The 24,400-nt window shown below is 33.8% G+C and overlaps 1 protein-coding gene across 2 annotated transcripts in view; it reads right to left on the reverse strand.

The window, feature by feature from the left end:
• Window positions 1-435: 435 nt before the first annotated feature.
• The window catches only part of LOC129254487 (uncharacterized), a 29,674-nt gene continuing 5,709 nt past the window's right edge, over window positions 436-24,400 (reverse strand). Inside the window, exons 3-12 of one of the 2 annotated variants that reach the window (XM_064113028.1) lie at window positions 21,969-22,156; window positions 19,343-20,049; window positions 14,472-14,544; window positions 12,130-14,018; window positions 11,524-11,574; window positions 10,447-10,574; window positions 9,917-10,025; window positions 8,554-8,937; window positions 7,271-7,345; window positions 4,968-6,366 (exon numbers count right to left, since the gene is read on the reverse strand). In XM_064113028.1, coding sequence (XP_063969098.1) covers window positions 6,247-6,366; window positions 7,271-7,345; window positions 8,554-8,937; window positions 9,917-10,025; window positions 10,447-10,574; window positions 11,524-11,574; window positions 12,130-14,018; window positions 14,472-14,544; window positions 19,343-20,049; window positions 21,969-22,156 — 3,724 coding nt within the window. In that variant the 3' untranslated portion in view covers window positions 4,968-6,246. Of the gene's footprint in view, window positions 6,367-7,270; window positions 7,346-8,553; window positions 8,938-9,916; window positions 10,026-10,446; window positions 10,575-11,523; window positions 11,575-12,129; window positions 14,019-14,471; window positions 14,545-19,342; window positions 20,050-21,968; window positions 22,157-24,400 lie in introns of both variants that reach the window. The other variant, XM_064113091.1, reaches the window with a different exon arrangement.

Genomic DNA, 24,400 nt, shown 5'->3' on the forward strand with positions numbered 1-24,400 from the left:
TATACCCAATATTTATAACAAGTTTTCCCAAATGCCAAAAGCGCTTACAATTTCAGTTTAAATTCATACAAAAACAAATACAGAATGACATACAAGTTTTTAGAGACTTATTAAATGATTTAATAATAAAGTTAAACCAAGGAGCTTGAAGCTCATTGTTAAAGTTACTGTTTCCTCCTATGTTCACCTTTTGTAACAGAATAAATAACCTCTCCTCCCTCTTTTTATAAATGTCTATAACTCTCACCTCACCCTCTCTCTTCCTACCCCTTCTCTCCATCTCTCTCTCCCTTCCCCGCTCTCTCCCCCTCCCTCCCACCCACCCACCCCATTCATTCTTACTTCCTCATCTCTGCTGCTCTCATGAAAAATTACACTGATCTGATTCATTAAATTTCAGTCATATTTTATCATAATCAAAATAATGAACAAGGATTCTTTTATTTCTCTTTATTACAGTCAATTTCAATGTCGAGAAAAGAGAAAACATCATAAAAATCAGCAATAAAAGTACAAATACCAATGTCTTACTTTTACTGTAGTACAAATATAGCTTTTCTGTAAAAATATATACTGCAATATGGCAGTTCTTATTTCATGATGTAAAGCACAGAAATATTAGTCAATCAAAAATTCTTAGGAGGAAAATAATTTGTTAAATTCTTTATATTCCAAATAGCTGTGATGTATATAATATTACATTGTCCATAAAATATCCCATATAGAAATATATATGCATGAAATACATCAGTAACAATATACAATTATACACTGAATATTAGTTATCACTATTATATCCTTCTTCTGTCTATATATGTGAGACATACATGAACATTTACTACTTGTATATTATAACACATAATCATATTAGGAATGCAAGAAAATACATGTAGATTGGTCTCATTTCTTAAATACATCTATGAATAAACAAGCAGCTAATAATTCCAAAGGCAGGATTAGAAAGACACATTTCACAGAGATTGCTATTCATGTTAATCCAACAGAATTGATAAAAACAGGTATAACTTTCTTCAGCATTTTCAAATATTCCCATCATCGGCCCAGTAGTGAGAATACCTCATACATACTATGTGGCAGGAATTAGTAGAGGGCTGAGGCATTGATTCAATGAAACAAAGAAAGGAAAAGTAAAAAAAAAAAGGAAACTAGAATCTACAAGATGTAATTAATTGTAGTTCCTTACTTTGAAAAAAAAAAGCCCTACATGAAACATAAGAAAGAAATGTTTTGAAACAGTGTCATAAAAATACCAATACATAAACTCCAAAATGGTAACCAGGGGTGGTATTCTGGAACACTGTCATAACTTTTGTCATAAATATTGTCATTTCTTTCCGAGATGTGACACCGCTATGATTGTCACAAATCGGTATTCTGAACATTGTCTTTTCCCTGTCATATCTCTCTGAGTTCCCGCCCATCCTTTCGGAAGCAAACCAATCAAAATCATTGTTAGATCCCAGTGGGAGCCCTTCTAGCCAATAGGAAGGCCTCGTGGCTGGAAGGGCGTATCCCAAATACAGTTGCTGGCATCGCGCAACTAAGGGTATATTGATGCGCTTAATTACAAAGAGAGACAGGAGATGTGAAGGATTTTAGAAGAGAAATGGAAAAGGAAGGAAAACAGAGAAAAAATGAGAAATTAATATTTAGGGCCTCACTAATTGTAGCATGAAAAAATAATTTTGAAAATTGCCATGGATGAGTGAAACTAATACTACAATCTAATCTAAATAATATCAGTATATGCTTGACATTCAGTTGGTAGGGTATCAGGTTATTTGGTACAAAAAGATATGACAAAATTTATGACTGCTACCCCCTGTCATAACTTTTGTCATATCTTTTGCTTGTATAAAAGGATTACGTGCATTTAAAGCCGCATATTTTTGGTGTGCACTAAAGAGAAGAGACAAAATTTATGACAATTTTTGTGACAAAAGTTATGACATCCACCAGAATAAAGATTTTGTCATATCTCTGAGAAAAGATAAAATATGGAGAAAAGGCAATGTTCAGAATACCGCCCCAGATTTATATATCTCTGCCAGAATCTGTAAAAATAAAATAATGTTATCAATGGGGAAACTTATTTGTCTTCGAGACAATCACTTGCAGAAACCATAAAGGTCTATACACTGAATATAGGTGTATTACTCTCTTTTCTTCATAACACAAGTCACACAGATTAAATTTTTAAAAATGACATGCTTCTCCAAATTCAATACAAATTTACTTTGTTTCATTATAACACAGAAACATACCTTAACTCAAACCTTATTAATAATAATATATCAATTGATTGTAATAGTGCAGTTACCTACTTCACTACATACTTGGTAAAATATTGTTACCCTAGCTCACTGTATATAGGTGCTTAAGCATTCAAAGAATAAATCCCTTTGGGTACCCATTCACCTCTTCTGGGTCGAGTATAGCCAGAACGGATCATTTTCTTGTTTTAAGAAAATTGACTCCAGAGAGTAGAATTCGAAATCATGACCCTCTCTCTGATCAAAAGGCTTTTAGTTTCCTCACAAATGCTAACCTGTTAAAAAATACCTGTATTAACCCTCCTAAATTTATCTTACTGGCTAGATATCCATATTTATTCACTGTAGCTATTCAAATGTGTGTGTGCATTGCATACCATGCAATCTGTTTTAATTTTCATGCAATTTGATATGGAAATTAAACGTAAATGAAACAAAAACAAACATAAAACCACAACCACTGAAATGATATACATTTATGTAACATAAACAAATCTAAACAGGACCAGCCTGAGGTTAGTTCAATTCAAATATAGACATAATACTTTATCTTATCTTACAAGGCACTAACAAATTTAAATATTTCATTATTTGAAATTTTTTCAAATCTCATGAGTGACCAAATATAAATTCATGAAAATTAACTTTTTTTATGTGTTCATAGGAATAATTGATTCAGCCATGATAAATACATGTTCAGGCAAATGATAGAAAACGCCTTACACTATAAATTGTAATGACTGCATTCGATAAAATGAAAAAGCTGTAAAAACCAAATTTAGCAGTAAATAAAAGAAACAAAAGCAACAAAATTGATGAAATGATTGCTTCATGGTTAAGGCCCTGTTCAATTATGAGTATCGAGCAAATGAATGCATGCTTAGCATTCATCTATTTGTGCAAGTTTCAAAATATGCTCTGGGCTTACTTCATATCTTATTAACATGGACATAGCAACTGATGAGCCTACAGATGTTGACTACATAATACAGTGCGTATCAAAAAAAAGTTTACACTTAGAAAAAATCCTATAAAATTATACATTTGTAATATCCTGAAGATTTTTTCACATTTTAACATTGGTACAGATCCATTTAAGCAAATGACGATATAACTGTCGAAAAATATTTCCGCTTGAGTGAGCACCACTTACTTTTGAAAAGTTAGTGAAAAATGATTTGCGCAGAACTTTGAAATAGTTATGCGAATAAAAGTGGACCTTAATCATGAATAACACGTGAAATTTAACGAGTAAAATTGATTTGAAGATATCTTATACCTTTTTAACTTGTTTCATTGCCCAAACCACTTCGAGGAGTGCATTGCGCCCCACCCCACTCCCCCACACACCGAGGCCATAGTGACAATATTTCCTTTACACTGAGCTGTGATTTACATGAAATGGCTTAGGCTTGATTTTCATTTTGTTAATCATTGTCAAGCTTGGGAAAAGTGTGGAGAAACAAGTATTAAATGAAAAATGAAATGTAAACCCACATCAAATGATAAAAACTTAGTGAAAAAATGCTGGAGATGTCTGATATAAACTTTTGTTCAGATTCAGTTATGTCCTCAGATCCATCTGGCACAAAAAGGGTAAAGGTTGTGTTTACTAAGTGTTGAAATTTAAATTTGGGTGGCAAAATTGTTAGAAAATGCTTAAATGTATCCGTTTTATTTCAATTGACTAAAAGTGCAAGGAAAATGTATGAGAAATGTTTCGCAGGGTAAGTTTGATTTCGCCCTTTCCCCTTGACACAGCGTACAAACGAGCATTTCTGCGCAAACAGATTTCTGCGAGCTTTACAAAAATGGACATTGCTCACTCAAGTGTAACATTCTGTCAAAACTTTTACTTTCATCGGATAGATGAGACTCAAACCCAAGATTATATGTGAAAAAATAACCCACATGTTGTATATTTTTTAATTCCCAGGGCTTTTCCAAAGTGTAAACTTTTTTTTTATACGCACTGTATAAGCAATGAATAGAAGAGTATAGAAAGTAGACATCTAGCAAAAGCTGAGCAAACAAACTTAATGACCAGGGAATGTCAAATGACTGTGTGTCATTTTGTGGAACAAAATTTAGCTAAACAGCTCTTTACTCATTAATTTGCACTGTGATATGTTATATTGTGATGAGGTCTTAAATATAACACTCTGAGCAAGATATATGAACAAAAGACCAGTTTAAATAAGGTCAAAAACAAAACTGAAAGGAAATCCCATCATCAAAGCATGTATTGTGTAGGTACTCAATAGTGCTCCTGCTCACTAAATTTTCATATCAAATAACTAAATGCAAACTTCCATACACCACAATTCTGTTCAGACAAGATCCAATTCAATTAGGAAAAGAAACTATATGTATATAATTTGTAAATATAATCTTTGCATAACATGTTTAGTCATGTAAATCTAATTGTTCATTCATAAACATTTGCATAATTATCATTCATACAATTTCAATGAAATGGCAGCTACTGCACAATGAATCTCTTCTTGCTTTATTTACTCTTGAGCCACAATACAATCATGGAAGTGGGTAAACAATGCTCATTAACGACAAAATACACTGGCTATTTGGAATATTCCATTAATATAAATGTGTACACATTAAACAGCCATAACTCTATCATTTGAGGTGGAAATTTTACACCTAGTTGCAAACGGCAAAGTAATAAATTAAAAAGTATCCAAACAGCACCATTAAATGATTTTGCACCACAAGCCATAAACGCATCTTGCAATAAAAAGTTGAGTATAATTCTTATTTTACTGTGAGTTGAGTAGCACACAATCTCGCCCAATGTTTACTGTTTAGTCAGCTATAAAACAACTTTCTTAAAACATTTATGAAATATTAATGGATGACTTATGAATGACCAGAATATGATAAGAAATATGTGATTCCACATTCTAAATTGATTGTATCAGCAAGAGTTGAATATGAAGATAAGGCTAACACAATGTGGGTGGCCCTGCACAACAGCGTGTGAAACACAGACACCATAACTGCTGGGAGGAATCTTTGACGGTAAGGTAGTACCCTTATCATGGCATCATTGATATCTTACAGCTATGTCCTTTGCTGTCTGACCTTAAGGACTATGATTGAATTGCCAGTTAAATCATGGATTTGGGTTTTGAATTTGAGACAAAGTTACTACCTTTCATTGACATTATTAGAAATATTTGACCACACTTTGTGTGACATTCAAGTAGAACTTTGGGCATCCCTTTGCCATTTAATATTCCAGTCATTTGAAAAGTCATGAATAACCTCATTTTCAAGTGTCACGAAAAAACACAAACTTATAAAGAACTCATACTATTCTGAATAATGGAAGTATTAAATCCTGATAAACAGATCTTTATGTGTAAACGTAAAAGAGAACTAATTTGAGGCTACATTTACATTTTTAGCAAAGCTGTAATATGAAAATTTAAAAATCTCAAAGCAGCTTATTTAAATGTCAGCCCATTTTAGGTTTAAAGATAAGCAAAAGATATTTTAAAACATCTGAACTCAAATCATACATTCCTAGACAGACAGATATTGATTTTATTTTCTGTTAACTTTCAATTTTACATTGAAATAATGACATCTATTAGCCATCATTAATTCAGTCTTAGAACTTTTCTTCTGGTTAGTGTATCTTCTTATTAATCAAAGCTTAATCACCATCTTATTGTCATTGACACCTCCCCACTGGATAAGGTCACATCCCCCACTGACCTCTCTCTCTCTCAAGATCAAATGAAATCTGAGTACTGAAGCTTATCCTGCACCCTGCCAGTTGGTGGAAGACATTCCTAGGACATCTCAAAGACAGAGTAGCTACCTCTCTGGAGATAAATTCCAGTTCATTCTCCCAATTCTCCATTGATGTCTTTAGACTGGGAATACAGGAACTGGTCTCTTATTCTTGCTGGTAATGAAATCAGTTTCAACTTTCTTTATCTCTAGCCATTTGGCGGAAGACTGTCTCAAAGCCTGGCATGGTCATACTTGTTTCCTTCAGTTCTCTGACCATTGATCTCAGGTTTTCTATCTCCATATCTTTAGCCTATTTATCAAACAAGACAGAAACATGCAAAAAAAAAAAATATGTAAATACTAATAAAGTACAGTTCTTGAAATAAACCAAGCACAAACTTCAACTCCCTATACATCAGCATTATAAACTCTATTATTCTAAAATATGCTATAACTTTATCAAATGGGCTTATATTTCTAAATTGAAAGTGTGATGATGCAATATCAAATCTATTCATATTGAGTAAACATACTTACTCAACTGTTGAGGAGTTTTATTTTCATTTTCGCCACAGAGGAAAGGAGAGTGGAGACAGGATAACTTACAAAATAACATTTACTATGAAAATTTATTATTGTTCAACAGAAGTGGTATTGAGCTAGAGGAAGCAGACTATGATAGTAATCTGACATTTCAATTTATTTCAAAATCAAAAGTGTGAATAAAGAAATAAAAATTCACTTATTTTCATAGAAATCACTGGAAACAAATGCAAAAATATATAGTTTTATTTACTTACAATTGGTAAGTAAAAACAGAAAAAGAAATAGATGAATTTTATAAATGCCACAAATAAAAAGGAGGAACCTCATACCTTTATGGTTACTAATGCAGTCAGGTGAATATACTCTATGCACGACTAATACATGTTTGTTAGTTACAACATACATTGATACATATATGATTAATATGGGATTGAACAACTATGAACATTTGACTGTATGGATTAATGAATGAACTTGTAGGATGTCTCATTTGAATTTAGGGAACAATACACAATACAAGTCATGATATTCAACTTTAGCAGATGAAATAAACACTTGGAAATTATTATCCATGCCAATTATTGTGAATTTAATTTTTCTCTTTGAAGAGAAAAATCAAAATCAAAACTAAATCAAATTAATATTAAAATAACAAATCAGTTATGTACCTGCATCTGAACTTGCAACAACTGGGATTCCATATGAATTTCCCTCCTCACTTCAGACAGGATAGACTGTCTCACCTAGAGGAATAATGGAATAACCCAGTACCCAAATCATAAACATGCACTGAAAATAATTTAATCAAATTTGAAGTATGGTTCATTCAGTTAATAAGGTATCAAAATATATTGATTGAAAGCTTGAAAACTCTCTGATGAAATGATATTATAAACATGCCCTTCTAATAAAATAAACCAATTATTTTTGCTATGAAATATAACAAGCTATTCCAATGCTTAACAAAAAAATTAGCTTAATGCGTGTTAGAATCATACCATAATGCTGCATTACTATTAGTATAAAGATAAACTAACTACTGTGTATATGAAATTACATCTTCTAATGAAAACAAATATAAAGGTTTTAAAAAGCTCATAAATTGATTCCCATAAACCTAGAGAGATTGAAAAACAAAATCATATGGAAACATGATGTTAATGTCCGTTGATGATATGGGAAACAAATAACAGATTAGACAAACTAAAATGCAAAGAAAGAGCTCTACATTATTTTTTTATATAGGTTTTATAGATTGGAACTGTAATTATATAAAAACAATATAATATAGCACTTTTCACATAGGAACCACATCAGTAAGTGCATTACAGATATACTATTGTTTTATTTGATGAAGATCAAACTTTTCACCGTATTGCCCTTGCCATTGAATGAAGGGAAAATAACAATGACCATCCCATTTTGAATTTTAGAATTTTTATTGGTTAGCCTTTCAAAAAATAAATCTGTAGAAATGCTTTTATTGCTATAGCAAACATAATTTTTCATTTTTTCAAGGCCAGTCTACTGAAAGCTTTGCTACATTTTCGCTTCTTCACCGAGTATAAAAGTACATTTTAGTCAAAACTAATATTAAAAATAGAGTTACTTGTGTAAGAAAAATAAAAGTTTAACGTTGAAGATTGAATCATTATTTATAGAAAGCAGCAAAGGTAGAGGCCAAAACAAGTTTTGTTCTACTTGCCATGGCTGATTTTGAAACAAAGGATAAATGCCAGTTCTATTTCTTTTTTCTTCGTTTTATTTTGTAAGAACAATTAAAAAAATCAAATAGCTTTGAAATCATAGGAGGTTTTCCTCTTTATTTTGTTAATAGTAAGACATAAGATGTATAATCTAGAGCAGAAGATGATAGAGAATGTTATGAAACTAGCAGGTGATAGTACATTGAGAAGCAAAGAAGCAAGATGGATTGGACAATGGTCCTTACCTCTCTGACTGCCATGACAACATCCTGTTTGGCTTTGAATTTCATCTTCTTCAAGGCACTCTGTGCTTTCTGCAGTTCTTCAATCAACTCCCTCTGGCTCATGGTACCAGGGTATGATAGATCAGATGTAGCTTCATCAGTCTCTCCTTCAGACTGATTCCCATCATCATCCACTGAACCTCCAAAGGTAGCATCAACCAGGCGATTCCTAGGTTTGGATGATTGCACTGACCAGGAAGGGGTAGGTGAGCTACTGTTCTCCAAGGCCTGAAGATCATCTAAGAAGCTACGCAATGATGTCTGCTCTTTAAGTAGATCTACCATCTGACACATGACATGAGACAGGCTAGGTGACCATAAAGACTCCTTTTCACTCTCATTCTCCTGTGATTGATATTAGAGAAAAAATGTGCTGAATATCCAGAAAAGTAAGTTTCGACATCATTAGTATACATAGTTAAGACTTCTTTTGCCAAAAGATTCATTGGGTAATATTTTATGAAATGTGAACCTAGATGCCAAAGAGTCAATGGATTGTGACTGGATTTTATCCTTTGAATGGCCAACTTACACTAATTTGAGTACTGAACAAAGATTGCATGTTTAAAGTTTTGTTAGAATTCCTAATGCAGGTAATTGTTTTTCTAGTACCAGGGGGGTATTTCACAAAGATTTAAGTATGACTTAATTCGCACTTAAATGCCAACGCTTACATGATATGCAACGCGCAATCTTAATGATCAATACGCAGTAGTGCGCGTCCTCTTGGCATGATCTGCCCGATGCGGTCATACCTTTTATACCGTGCGCAACTAGACATTTAAGGGCGACTAAGTCATACTTAAATCTTTGTGAAACACCTCCAATCCAATCTGATCCTCATGTTTTGAAGGACTGCTACACAAAAAAGTCTTGTAGCAAAATTTTACATAGGAATGTACAGACCTTAGTTGACAGCTAAAAAATGCTAATCAAATTTGGTAAGCAAAATTATTCTCCATTATGTTAAACATAACACACAAAAAAAAGAACCCACCCCCAATAAAAATGCAAACTGGTCAAGAAACAAAGGCACCTGCATCATTAAAAGACTGCAAATTTGTTTTTACTCTATTATGAAATGGCTCTTATGACTTTTGAAAAGTGACCAGTTTGCGTTTAACATGAGCTCTCTCATGCGTAACAAATCAGTTGACAGATGCATTTCAGTTTTACACAAAACTTACTCGTAAAGTGTCAACAGTTTGTACCATATGTGCTGAAAACCTTTTTTGTTAAAAAGCAATGCCACTTCAATATATGGGAAATTTACATTTGTATTACATTCCTATAGTCATTATTATCTCTGGAAGGAAAGTCATACCATGTCTATGGATATCACTGCCTGAAATTTCTCCATTAGATTTGTTTGAAGACTTTGAATCTCATCCTTGATCTTGTGACGAACTTTAGACAAGCTGTGTAAGTCAGATCTAAAAATGAAATGAAATTCTCACTTTGATTTCATGTCTCAATACAAATAGTTCAAACATTCAAAGATCAATTAGAAATACTTTGATAAATAAAGCAACTATAGAACCCTAATTTGCAACATTAATTTGTTAAATAAGACCTTCATCATGATTGTATTATTCAAAGGACTAATTACATGTACGTGTACCTTTGAAAATCACTAAAGAATGTTACTATATTATATTTAATAATGAGCACTTCAATATCCTCATTTGGTTGGTAAAGAGATACACTAACAATAATTACACAATTATAAAAAAATAATACAATGGCTGCAATTTCAGGCAAGTAGCTCTGTTTACATTTAATAATAGAATTTCAAATCACTGCATCAAATTTATTTACTGAAAGATTAGATGCATGATCATAGGCATCACAAACCTCTCTTCTGGGCTTAAAGCAAATCCAACATCTTGAAAAAGTTTTGAAGACCACAATTCCAGCTCTTCTAGATCCTGATGGTATCTGCCTAATGCCCTCTGTAGGAGTTTGAGATCCTCCACAGCTTCCTGCATTCAACCATTGAAATGAGAATTTATATCACAAATCAGTCATGATGATTATCAAAACTGCATTCAAATGTACATGCTGATGGATGCCAATGAAAAGGTGCACAAAGCACAACATTTCACTATCATTTCATTTTTTGTTTCAACATGCTTAGCAATCAATTAAAAAACCAACAAAAAGAAGATTGTTTGACAAGTTCATCACAATGACTCATATCATTTTTTTTTTTCAATACAATAATCAAGTTCATAATCATAATACCCGTTCTTCCAATAAATTTCATTTATGGTCTATCAAGTCTAGTCACGAAGCTAAATCATTGAGTTATGTAGGTCCCAAACAATGGAACGAGATTCCCCAAATAATAACTAATTCACAATTTATATCATCCTTTAGAAAACAGTACAAAAATTTTCTAGTAAATGATTATTAATTTTCGCAGTTGATATCAATGCATTACTTGTACCATATCTACCCCCCTCCTTCGATTTGTGTCTTTTTGTATTCTTTGTTGTTGTTTTTTTCCTCCTTTTTCCTACATTGTATTTACTATGATGATATGACATTCTGTTTTTTATTATTCAATATTGTTGTCGTTTTACTATGTTTTGGCGATCCAGCCTTACAGGTTTCATATAACCTTCATGGAAAGCCACGCAATTTATTTTATTATCTAATCACATTATTTGATGTTTCTTTGTATTTTTATCTTATTTTGCGAAATAAAGATTGAATTGAATTGGATATCATATCTATTGAAGTGTAATTAAACATGAGATGAGACCATCTACCCAACTTAGTAATAACAATTATAATGAGGATAATAATGATAGATATTCATATACTGCTATCTATTTAAGGCGCACAAGAAAATTTAAATAATAGTTAGGATGAGCCAAAAAGTTATAATACTAGAGTAGATAATCTAGGAGAAAAATAAGTACTTACATTATGATTGGCTGATTTTAATGGCACTGATGATGATAACAAAGGGTGATCCTGAAAACAAAAGAGAATAACACCAATTAAAGTACATCTGAGAGGAAATATAAATTGTTCGCTTACAAGATGCTAACATTCTAATATATCATTACATCTTGGCCCAGTTACAAAAATTATACAATTGGATGAGAATGTTTATTATATAGTTTAGTATGTTAATAAGGCAAAAACCAGTAACATGTATAATTTCATGAGAAGTTTCAGAAGTCTATGAGTGATAATTCAAAAAATCTAAATCCTTTCATTTCAAATCACTTTATTTTTTAAGGAAATGAAGCTGCTGTTTAGGAGTTTGTAACTGGCTAGATATTAAGAGCTTTACTGCTTATGGAAGAGCTCTCTTCAGTTAATTTTAAGCAATGGGTAATCTGAGGGAACATGATCATCTATTTTCACTCGTTTTGACAAGAGGCAAACTGTAAAAAAAAAATCATATACATTCATATTTAAACTTCATGACAACTACACCTACGTACAAGAAGCTTAGAACTTTTGATGGAAGATATCATCAGTTTGGAGTTACATATATTAATCTCGGTTCACAAACCTTACCTGAGATGAAAGAAGTGCTTTAAGTTCTTCTCTAGCCTTAGAGTGTTCTTCTTTGTTGATCATCTCAATTCTTGTGTCTATAACATTATCCGGGAGTGGCTGGGAAGCTACTTCCTTTAACAACTGTTCAGGATCTATAGGGATATTTGAAGCACATTCTGTGACCTCCGAAGGTTGAACCTTATCTATGTCCGGTCTACTACTAGACAAATCAACTTGGACAGATGACACATCTATAGAAGCAGTGGTCTGAGCTGTAGAAGACAATTTTTCAGTATCAGTTAAGGACCCTGGTAATGCTGAAGATACCTCAATAGATCCTGCTGGCAGTGTGGCATCATTCAATGCAATATCCTGAGTTGTGACAGATTGTTCAGTCTCCCCTGAGTCGGCATTGTTGTGCCAACATTTTACGGATAAACATTCATTTGAAGCAGTTACACATATACCTGATGTCTCCACATGTCTTACATTTTTTAACATCTCAACATCAACGACTAGATTTTCTTTCTCTTCAACTTCTTGCTGATCAGGAATACTGTTCTTCTCGCTAAAATCTAAATCCCTATGTACATCACAATGTTCCACATCAAATTCACTTGAGCTGTATGCACTAAATGGCACTTTCTTGTCCCATTGGCACTTGATGAAAGACACATCTGCATCATCATCTGTCACTGTACTAGATGTCTGACTACTGAATTCACATTGATTGATTTCAGAGAGAGTCTGTTTTACCCTCCTTCCACTTCTCTCACTATCACCAATGTTTCCATTATTACAAGAAAGTTCATCATTAGATATATCCTCATTTATACATGTAGATAGATTCTCTGATAAAAATTTGTTGGATACTTGGCTACTGAGCTGCACATTGTCGGAGTCACTTACAACTGGTATTGCAGGATTAACTTTGACTTCATCAAAACTTACTTGGTGTTCATAATCAGAAGAATGTTTTGACTTTACTGAGACAGACTCTGTGGAATGGGATGTTGTAATAGAAAGACGTTGATATGCATCATGGCTTCTGTAGGATGGAATGACATTGGATTCAATGGGTGCAGCATCAGACCCTTCACACACTTCTTCAACATTTGTCACAATGGCAGCATTACTTTCTTCAGTCACATGTTCCTTGCATTGTTCATCAGGAATGGAAAACTTTGTAACAGATTGCACGAGTCTATCTTCCTTGGTTCCACGACCATCATCAGTCAACCCATCTTGACTGAGAAGCTCTTCATCAACTTCATGTAAAACCTCATAGATTTGTTTATGCGACACTTTCAGACTTGATTCCACCTGTGTTTGTACCCCTTTACTTTCAGCATTACGCTTAAAGCCATACCCTTCTGGATCCACACTTTTCATTTTCATCAATTTGGGATGCTTACGTCTGGTTGACTCAGAGGGACCTTGGTTGCTTTCTTTACCAAGTTCTTTTGAGGTTGTGTGAAGGGAAGACAAGATCTCAACAACTGTTTTGGGTCCTGACTCCTCTATCCTTCTATCCTGTGCTGCAGGGTATGTGCGATGTCTTGTACGTTGTGTGTCACTCTTTAGTAATTCAGTCCCCACTATCGCATCATCAAATGGGGAATCATCCAATGAGGTCACAGATGGAAGACTTTGCATTGATTCTTGACTTATTGTAAGTTCTGCATTCTTATCTGAAGCAGCACCAGAGTTATAGCGTAGTCTCTGGAATTGACTAGAATCCAAGGGTTCTATATCAGCATCAAAACTTGTCTGGGTGATCTTCGAATCAGAGGTAATGGTAGAGTTACCAGAAGTGCTTTTGGGTGATTCTGTCTCATTGCTGCCTGTATTTTCATCTGCAAAGCCACTGCTATCTGACTGTGTGCTATCACTGCGGATCAAATTACCTGAGGGAAAACAAAAAGAGAATGTACTACTGGTAAGAGAGAGTATCATTCTTGTACTATTTGATATAAGGGTGGGGGTATAAAAAGTTTTCAGCATTGGTTTATCAGCTCAAAATATTCAGTGAAATCCTAGCCTTTGCAGTGGACTCTGGCTGTCACTAAAATGTAATATATATGCTGACAAGCTTATTAATGAAATGTTGCCTAGATCTTCAACATTTAGCATTGGTTCACTATATGTATTAACACAAAAAACAAAATCCCATATTAAAAAAATTACAACTAAAGACATGCCATACAATATACAATGGGACATTCTTTCTGTGAATAATTGCACCATCACAAAAAATATAAATTTGAACATGAATTCAAGTATTGTCATTGAATAGATGGTAGAGTGAATCTAGTAGGTCTATATACAGAAGAATTGCATTTTCTTTTTATCCAGCTCACCTTGGTTATTCAAACTAGCTTCTCCAGTATGATTCATACCATTGTTATCTTCCAATCTCTCCTCACTAGAAAGCTGTAATAAAAAGAAGAGGAAAAGAAATTATATATCAAGGTTGTTTTAGAATTATGCTCCAGAAAAACATATCAATTACATATGCATATACACCGGGAGGTCAAGTTTTAACATGTATTTACATGTACAAACATCTTTCTTTGTAAAAATGTTACTATATAATCATCAAAGGACAGTTGTGAATTCTATTTAAGTTTTAATCTTGTAATGTAACATGTAAGCTGATTACTTTGGTTGCTCTTAACTTCATAAATAGCCATTGAAAAAGAAATTTGAATTATTCTATTCTTTGCATAATTACAAAAATATACTTCTCTTTGGGGGAAAAAATACACATGAACGTAGCTGGTATAAACCATTAACCATTAAAGAGCGAAAATTTTTGAAAAAATTATGGCACAAAGTAAAATGTACATGTATCTCTCCCACAGAACAGCTTTGCCACAAAAAAAAAACAACTAACAGAACAGCTCTATTACAAAACACAAATTTCAAAACAAATTCACAAATTATTGAATGGAAAAAAAATGACTTCAATCAAATCATGCCAGCATGGAAAAGGGAGTCTGAATTCTTGGAGAAATGCTTGACCTGGTAAACCTGTATTCATTTGTTTGTGATTGAAATCATTTTTGTAACATCAGTCCTGATACTTTTCAGTCACACTTTCTTATACCAAATTTCAAAGGTCAAATTTATTACAGACTTTTCTCCTCCAATTTCTAATTCACAATATCTGGAAAATCAACTCTTTGTAATAATATCTACAAAAAAATCTCTTGTGGTTCAGTTGAATACTCTAAAAGCTCACACCACTCAAAAGTTTATTTCTGTCACCTGCATTAAAAAGAATTATCACCCTAAGCTTTCTTTTGAATCACGACAGGACTTGAACAAATCAACCGTTTCCATGTCAATAGCTAATTGACGTCAATAAGCGTATCGTTTCCCTCTTATCTCATCTATATGTACTTTATAGCCTGTATCATGTTCTCTCCATTTTTAACTGATGGAATAATTAACCCAACCTTTCACTGCCATTATTGACTATGAATTTCAACCTCTCAATTATGAAGTACTTATATCAAAATAATTGATGATATACCCCGTACTTAGGAAGGCAAGGCAATTTCTATGACCCATTTTTTAAATAATATTCATGTCTAGATTGTAAAAATTAAGTCTTGAACATGAATTGCCTTTTTCCTATCATTCCAGTGGTTGTTGGTATAGTGTATGGTTTGAAGGCTAGTAAGTGTAATTCTTCTTTGCACAGTTCACATGAAATAAGTGTCTGATTCAACACAGGGGCTCAACTATTTATCTATATTTAAAGGAAAAAAATAATAAATTATATTCAATAATTTCAGGGATTTGATTTTTCAGTAATTAATTGCAAAAATTATTTGATAAACCAAGCTGAATTTGTCTGTCTCTCCTAGTGTGTGGTCCTTGATACACCTTTTCAATAATTCCCCTTAAAATAGTCCAGATCAGGTTCAGACTCCGCAATAAGAATTTTATTAATTATTTCCTAATTAGTCTACAATATTTACAAGTGTAGCTTGGAACTACACGTAGTGCAGACTATCATCATGGTAAACTACTAGTGATAAAGCACTCAAACTTGTGACCTTTGACCTCAGTGTCCGCACTATCAAAGAACTCTGTTCATTGATTCCAAAGTGAGATCTAGTGGGCCTAGAGTGCAGACTGGGTATCAACAAACAAATAGATCAGACAATTCTGGTCCTCACCCTTTCATTAATTTATCTTTCAAAATATAGTTCACAGGCATAGTCCACACCCACACATTAATGAAACAGGAATTTCACTATCACTGAAACATATATTGCATTCAAGGTATATAACTTATATAACTTTTTCGTCACTTACACAATCGCAAGATTGAAAAAGAAAATCTTTATCTTAATTTAGGTATATAATCAATGCACTATAACCCCCCCCCCCCAGCAGTTCTTAACCACAAGAATTCATGCCATAGATAGACAAAAACTCAACAGGAATAGACCTACTCAACATCTACACATGACAAACAGCACTAAAAATCCTTGACCTTTCTCATGAAAATGGAATTGCTATTTCATAAGAAATAACTCATTTTTTCTTTCTGCACGTGCACCAGCAAAGCATGTGTCAAATACATATAACTGTGACTTCCTCGGGTAGATACAAACAACATTTTGTCTTGTGAATGATGAAAGGTATCATATCATTTCGCTTCCTCTTTATCAATTTATAAATGAATGGATAATTATGTAAAATGTATATTTAAGCTGTGTAACAAGAAAATGAAAATGAATTGATGTTTGATACTATCCTATGACTAAAATTTAAAATACATGTCAACCAAAAAATTACACGGGGGCGGCGGGCGAATTCGCCCCGGAAAGTCCAAAAAGAGCCCCGGAAAAGGGCTAAAAACATTCACACGAGGGCGACTGCAAAACTCATAATCGCCCCCGTCAACTAGGCTTGGGAGCCAGTGCCGGGTAATCGAGTCTACCCGATTCTCAATGCCAGAGTCGGGGAGTCGACCCTGATCTCTGGAGACTCGAGTACCAAGCGGCGGCGGTTCTGAGATAAAGGGACTCGAGTCTTTGCCATGCTCTCTCATTCATGGACGAAAATCGGCCCCAGCGCCGACTCCAAGCACTGAGATAAAATAAATGTAGAATTTGGAGCCGAGGAGTCATATACTTCGAGCAGAACGTTTCTCTGCGCTGCTTGTGTGCTTTAGGCTCAGTGTGACTGCATGTGGTATGGGGATGCATCGTGTGCATTGTGTGTAGTGTGTATTTCTGTGTGTGTGACTGTAAAATGCCAGTAGAGACCACGTGCGCATGTGTTGAGCGACACTTGTGATTGTATCATGAACTGGGATTTGTGTGTGGATTGTGTGAGAAGTTTGGTGAAGGTGTAAGATTTTGGGCGAATTGATAGATGATTGCTCCCCCCCCTCCCATTTATGTACACTCTCTAGCCCCATGTCGAGCTGCAGCCACCCATCTTGATCCTTCCCCCCAAAGCTTGTCTCTCCTCATTCCTTCTTTTCTTCCAAACTTTATTTCCCTATTATTCTTGTTAATTTCTCCTTTTACAAGTTGTAATTCACTACGAACTTCATTATAATTTTAATGAAGTGTTTATCACCTCTTGTTTGTTTTTAAATATTTTTATATCTCTGTTCAAAACAAGAGTCTCGTCTATCCCTTTAAAAAAAATCACGCTTTGATTTTTTTTTCTTTCATTCCAAAATCCCATTGATAACGTTTGCTTGCTAGTCTTAAATTGGAGTCTTGCCTTATTGGAATATTGGCAAGAAGTTAATAAAAAAAATGATGTTATTGTTCTGTCAGTAATAAAAGTAGAGATTCAACTATGGATATTTTTCAGTCATATTTCATTTAATCTTCGTTATTTTAATCCAAACATTCATTTTTTTTCAATGATGTATTTCACCTTTGGCCAGTTCGCCATTTTCTTAAGTGACTGAAAACGTAGACTAGCCCCTTAATTCAGGGACATCAACCCTCGGCAATTTGTTTACATAACTTTCTTTGTCTCCATCATGTATTGCACAATCTTGAGAAGCACATGTTTGGAAATCTGATATTCTTGTGGTGGTGGTGGGGGGGGGGGGGTACGAGAGTGCCGCCCTTTTCATTCTGTTTTGGTTTGGCTGCCACATTGCCTCTCTCACTGTGTGGAGAAATTAGGTCAGGTAAAATTTGCAAAGACGTGGATAAGTTCATTTCAATTAGAGGCCGTGCAAGGCTAGGCATTCATGATGGATGATGGAAATTGCCAGTTTTGGTTCTGGTAGGCCTTTTTGTCATGAATCTGTGTAACTGATACGAACGCTTAACAATTCAATGACCTTTATGACTTATATCATTATTTTGTATGAATAATTGTAAGTCTTTTTTAAAAAGTGTCATTTAAATAACTTTCAGTCAAATATGTACGAAGGATATTTGTTCAACTTCATAACATTTGTAGGTACCTATATTGTATGATAAAATAAATGACCTCAGAATTGTACAAATTCAGAACTTTCTTTTTCTTTTACATTGTCTTTAGACACGAATACAGATATTTCTAGATTAATTTGGCAAATGGGCTATAACACTAAATAGTAAACACGCAAAGCTCACGTCAACCAAGTATCAAACATTCAAACTTGGATTAATTCATGGAGGTTCTACCTCCATGATTTAATCTGAATAGGTCTGTATTAGGTCCATGAATCAACTCAGATATCGTTCAAGCATCAAAATCAATCTATCATCACAACACTAAAATCATAAACAATCACTTCGAAGAAACAATGCGAAGGTCAAACCAGGGAAGTGTTATACTTCCCTGGTATATGCTAGCTACCGTGTATATATATACACACACACACATACACACACACACACACAAACGCAAAAAAGCCGCGAAATAGCTCCAGAAATTGTAGCCCTGGAAAGTGGAAAAAGAGCCCTGGAAAATGAAAAAGTAGCCCTGGAAAATTTTTAAGTTTCTCCAAAAAGAGCCCTGGAAAGAAAAAAAGTAATTTTTTGGTTGATACATGTTATGCTAAGAGAATACACTGCAAAGTTTTTATGGATAAAATTAACAAACATTGGTTAAATGATTAAATCATCAAATAAAATTTTGAATTAAATTGCTGACATGAATTTCATAAATTGATAACGAGAAACAATGTTAACTACTTGGCAATGGATGTAAAAAAAACATTAAAAAAATAACAGAAATCTTGTTTTCATACCTCTTCAAACTCAAATGAGTCTTCCCTTGAGTGCAGACCATGACCAGTGACTGTTCCAGTATGGGTGTTACTGAGTTGTGCTATCCTTGGTTGTAAAGCCAATCCTTTCTCCTGGCTGATCTCCTTCATAACACTACACTTCTCATTAGGCTCAATATCTACCTCTCTCTGTGGTCTCCTGCCAAGGTTAGAACATCCACTTTGAATTTTGGATCCAAGTCGACAGGGAGGGTCATTCCTTTGGTTCTTCAAGACATTCATGTTTTCTTTCTCCTGTCCTGTAGATGGTGCAGTTGAGACTGATATGACCTCTGTCCTTTGACCTTCACCATGAAGTGTTTTATGACCAACTGGAGATGACTCTCCTATAGGAGTCAGTTCAATGTCATCAACATTGCTTTGCTCAACCAGCTTATGATGACCTTTGATCTTGTGACCCTTTTCATATTTGACCCCTTTTTGCGTTTGTACTGTTTCAACATTGTGGTTCAAGTCATCATCAGGAAGCCCTTTGTATGGTTCTTTCTTTAGCAGTTTGTTCTGTTGAGTTTCTTTCTGTTCATGTTGTGGTTCTACAATGACGTTGACAGGTGTGCTGTTAACATTTGAAGGTGTAGGTTCACGACCAATTATTGGAGAGGTAGACATTCTAGATGATCTACGAAGGGCAGGACCCAAGCTTCTAAGACCACCAACAAGACTAAATCCTAAAAGTAAACAAAGTTCAAACTAATAAAAAAAAATTGAAGTATAGATATTCATTAGGTATTGGATGGACTTGAGTATACTGCAAGCTACAATACTTGCATGTATTCCATGAAAGATCCAATATAATAATCATTATTTTACTCCACAAGATAATAAAAATTGGAAATTACTGGGGATTTACTGATGATCTTATCTCAGACACATTCAATTGTGATTAAATAGAATTTTTTATCCCTGGCATAGTTTTAGTACAAAATTAATGTGACATTACAAGTAGTTTCTTTTGTGACATCACTATTTAAAGGAAATGTTAGATACACCGCAATATCAAGCGCAACATTAGAATATGTCAAGCTTGCAGACAATTCCCAAAACATTGATTAACCTATGAAATCTTATGGGGATGGCAAAATAATAATTTTCTTCAATATTTTTTAAAATAATGTCCAAAATTAGGGGATAACAAGATATCCCATGGGATACAAAAAAGAGAGATATGGTATCTTTGGTTACTGAGAAGTTGGTAACAAACCATATTATACAGTGCGTCAAAGAAAAAACGAAACCGAGATTTATCGATGATTTGTCATAACTTAATCACAAATACAATAGACAAATGACCCATCAGTATCATTGTAAAGCTGAGAGTCTCCTCTTTCATTTCAAATAACTTAGAAAATTTATCATTCATGCATGAGTGAGCAAAAACAATTTGAAGAAAGGAAACAAAAAAGTCACTTGGCGGGCAGTATCTGAGTTTCAAAAAGAAGATCACATTTAAAAAATTTCAATATCTGCTCTTTAATTTAATTCTGTTTATTTGAAATAAGGCTTGAATTCCAATAATTTCATAAAATGAAGAGGTTTTACTGGATAGCTTCCAGACTTACTGGATAGCTTTCAGACTTACTCGACACTCCGTTTTGTTGACGATCAGCCATGCATAGAGTCTTTTGTTAACCGTGTGATAGCTTAGGTGAGAAACCGGTGAAAACATGTATGTTTCATGAAATTATGGAAACACATTGTTTTGAAGAAACATAGCTTTGTTGTTTTTTGACCATTTTCTGCGATTTAGCTATCAAATTAAAGAGCAGATATTGAACTTTTTAGGCATGTGATTTTCTTTTTGAAATTTTGATACCCCCCGCCAAATGACTTTTTGCTATCCTTTCTTCAAATTGTTTTTACTCACTCATGCGTGGATGAGAAATCTCACATGTTATACATGTAGCATCTGAAAGAAGAAATTCTAAGCTTTACAATGATAGGTCATTTGTCTATTATATTTGTGAGTAAGTTATGATAAATTATCGCTAAACCTCGGTTTCGTTTTTTGTGGGACGCACTGTATATTGCTGTCACTAATAATCAATAGATTTCATTTACTCAAACTTAAGTATCTATGAATTAAGTTCTCATGTATGCTGTCATAAACTTAATTGATCACTGTCAAAAGCATATCAGATAAAGGAATTAAAAGTAATAACTTCAGAGAGAATTACAACTTTGTACAGAAAATTAAAGAACATTACTGAACATAGGCGATATCAAACTGAGGGAGTCATGATGTCAATGTCTCATCTGAAATTAAAATTTCATTCTTTGTTTCCTATAGCATCTAGAGCTCATATTTTGTAGGTATCTCACGAATATCACAACACAGAATTAATCTATGCATGATATCACACATCATGACTGCATTAAAAATGGGTCATTTTCCACACTGAAAAGATATCTTCTCTAACGATGAGTAATTTGATATTGTTGATTAGTTTTCTATTCAAAACTCAATCATACAGTTGCAATTATTTTGCAACCCAATTTCCCAGTTCCTCAAGTACAAACATATTTCCTTACTACATCATCATTTAGATGAAAATAATGAATAGAGGAATAAATGGATATATTTGCTCACCACATCCTCTTTCTAATTCATCCATCTGATAGAGGTAGTGATCAGTTGAGATACCCCTAGCCCGAGATTGTGTTTGGAGAAACCTGGAAGGGATGCGATCGACAGCATCTTTGTCAGGTGATCCACCAAAGCCAAGGTTAAGAAGAATCTCTTCTGGGTCATGTCTGGCAATCAGCAAGTCATCAATACTAAAAAAGGAAGAAAAAAAAAATGAAAACCAATGAGTAGTACAGCATCATCTCTCCCATGGTTGGATAGTTGTAATCATATTTTGCTTTAGGGAAATGAGATATTTTTTCACTTCTCTCATAGTTTTGGATGTTTATCAATTATGCCAACAATATTTTCTCCTTAATATCACTTTAATAATAAAGCTGTCATCAAGTACTTTTGTAGGTTATTGTTGATCAATTTTGAGTTATATATATCATTTTAAAGCTTATGATGTGCTTTTTCAAACTCAATAAAACTCAAAAATTAATTTTGGGCGACCTATTGTTGGTTTTAGGGTGGCTGGTCACATATTAGCCGATACTCAGAGTTACCAACTATCGATACTAATATCCTGGGTAACTTTGCTGGGACATGCACGTCTGGTAGCAGTCAGCGAATGGGCCGATCAATGCTACAGTTAAGAGACAGCTCGGCTCTGCTGATTTCTCTAAATCTAATAAAACTTCTTCATAGCTTGATCAATCATGGACTGATTTCGACGATTAACACTTTGACACCTGAGAGAATTTTAGAGCAGTAGTGCGTTCCTTACGCAGGGAAATGACAATTAAAGGTCAAGTCCACCCCATAAAAATGTTGACTTGTATAAATAGAGAAAAATCACACTAGCAAAATGCTGAAAATTTCATCAAAATCGGATGTAAAATAAGAAAGTTATGACATTTTAAAGTTTTGCTTATTTTTCACAAAACAGTGATATGCACAACTCAAATGAGACAGTCGATGATGTCCCTCACTCACTATTTCTTTTGTTTTTATTGTTTGAATTATACAATATTTCATTTTTTGTTGATTTGACAATAAGGACCAACTTGACTGAACCATATAGTATTAAAACAATGCTAATTCCACGTGTTCAGGGAGGAATTAATCTTTGTTTAACTTGACAAGGAGGGGGAAAATAGGATATTCCCTATTTTATATAATAAAATACAAAAGAAATAGTGAGTGGATGATGTCATCAGTCTCCTCATTTGCATACCCAACAGGATGTGCATATAACTGTTTTGTGAAATTAAGCAAAACTTTAAAATGTCATAACTTTCTTATTTTACATCCGATTTTGATGAAATTTTCAGTGTTATGTTTGTTGGATTTTTCTCTTTTTATTCGAATCAACTTTTTGTTGGGGTGGACTTGTCCTTTAACTGTTCACACTGGAAGTACCCATCATTGCACATCTGGGTACTTGGCAAGAACTACTATAGGAGGACATATCAGATTGTTGAAAATACTAACATGATATTCTCTATCTTTGAATTATAGAGACTGTGTACATGGAGTTTAAGACAACTTCAAAAAGGGATCAAATATAAGCTTATTTCCTTGTCTGATCCCCCTCCCTGCATTTTCAATGAAAGCAAAGCAAAGCAAATCTTTTAAAAATTCAGGTCCAGCAGAGCGGTGTAATTAACTTGACAATAATACCTCCAAACGTTTTGAATATCTAACAGACATTCACACACATTAGTCTATTTGTCAAGGAAAATTCACTAGCTTTTATTTTCTGCCTCCATGTATGTGAACAAAATTTTCTCAAATTTTTAAGACTCAAAATGATATCAAATTATCCTGAAAAAAATGATATCAAACAATCAAACAGTTTTCATTTCGCGCTAAATTTCATTTCATTGTCTAAAATCACTACACTCAAACTTTTTTCCAGACATATCCATACGTCTCATTGAATATTCATAACATTTACTGCATTTTCATGAGATACATGGCCCTGGGAATTTGTGGGAAACAGAGGTGCTGAAGCACCCCCCCCCCCCAGATTTGCCTGGGGGTGCTGCGTGTGTTATTCATCATCTAGGCAACACCCATTGAAAACCATGTAGGTGTGCTAAAAAGTATATTTAACCAAATCACATTCATTCATTTTTTTTACTTGTCAAATTTTTGCTGACAAATAGGTTCTGTGAGATTTCTTCTCGATTTTTACTCAAATAACAATGAAATAAATGACATGGACAGTCAATGAAACTATTTTTATTTTCAAAAAGGTAAATATCACTCAGATTCATGGTCATTTGCAAAAGTTATGATAGTTTACTGAAACACTTTTCTCACAGTAGTTTCAGGTAACCTTTTGTTAACTTTAGAGAGATTTTGAGGTCACCACAAATTGAAAACAAGCCAGTAATTGCACTGCCCCTATAGCCTGAGCGCTGATCAATTTAATAGACTCTGCTTTT

This window comes from Lytechinus pictus, chromosome 1, assembly GCF_037042905.1.
Source record: "Lytechinus pictus isolate F3 Inbred chromosome 1, Lp3.0, whole genome shotgun sequence".
NCBI lineage: Eukaryota > Metazoa > Echinodermata > Echinoidea > Temnopleuroida > Toxopneustidae > Lytechinus > Lytechinus pictus.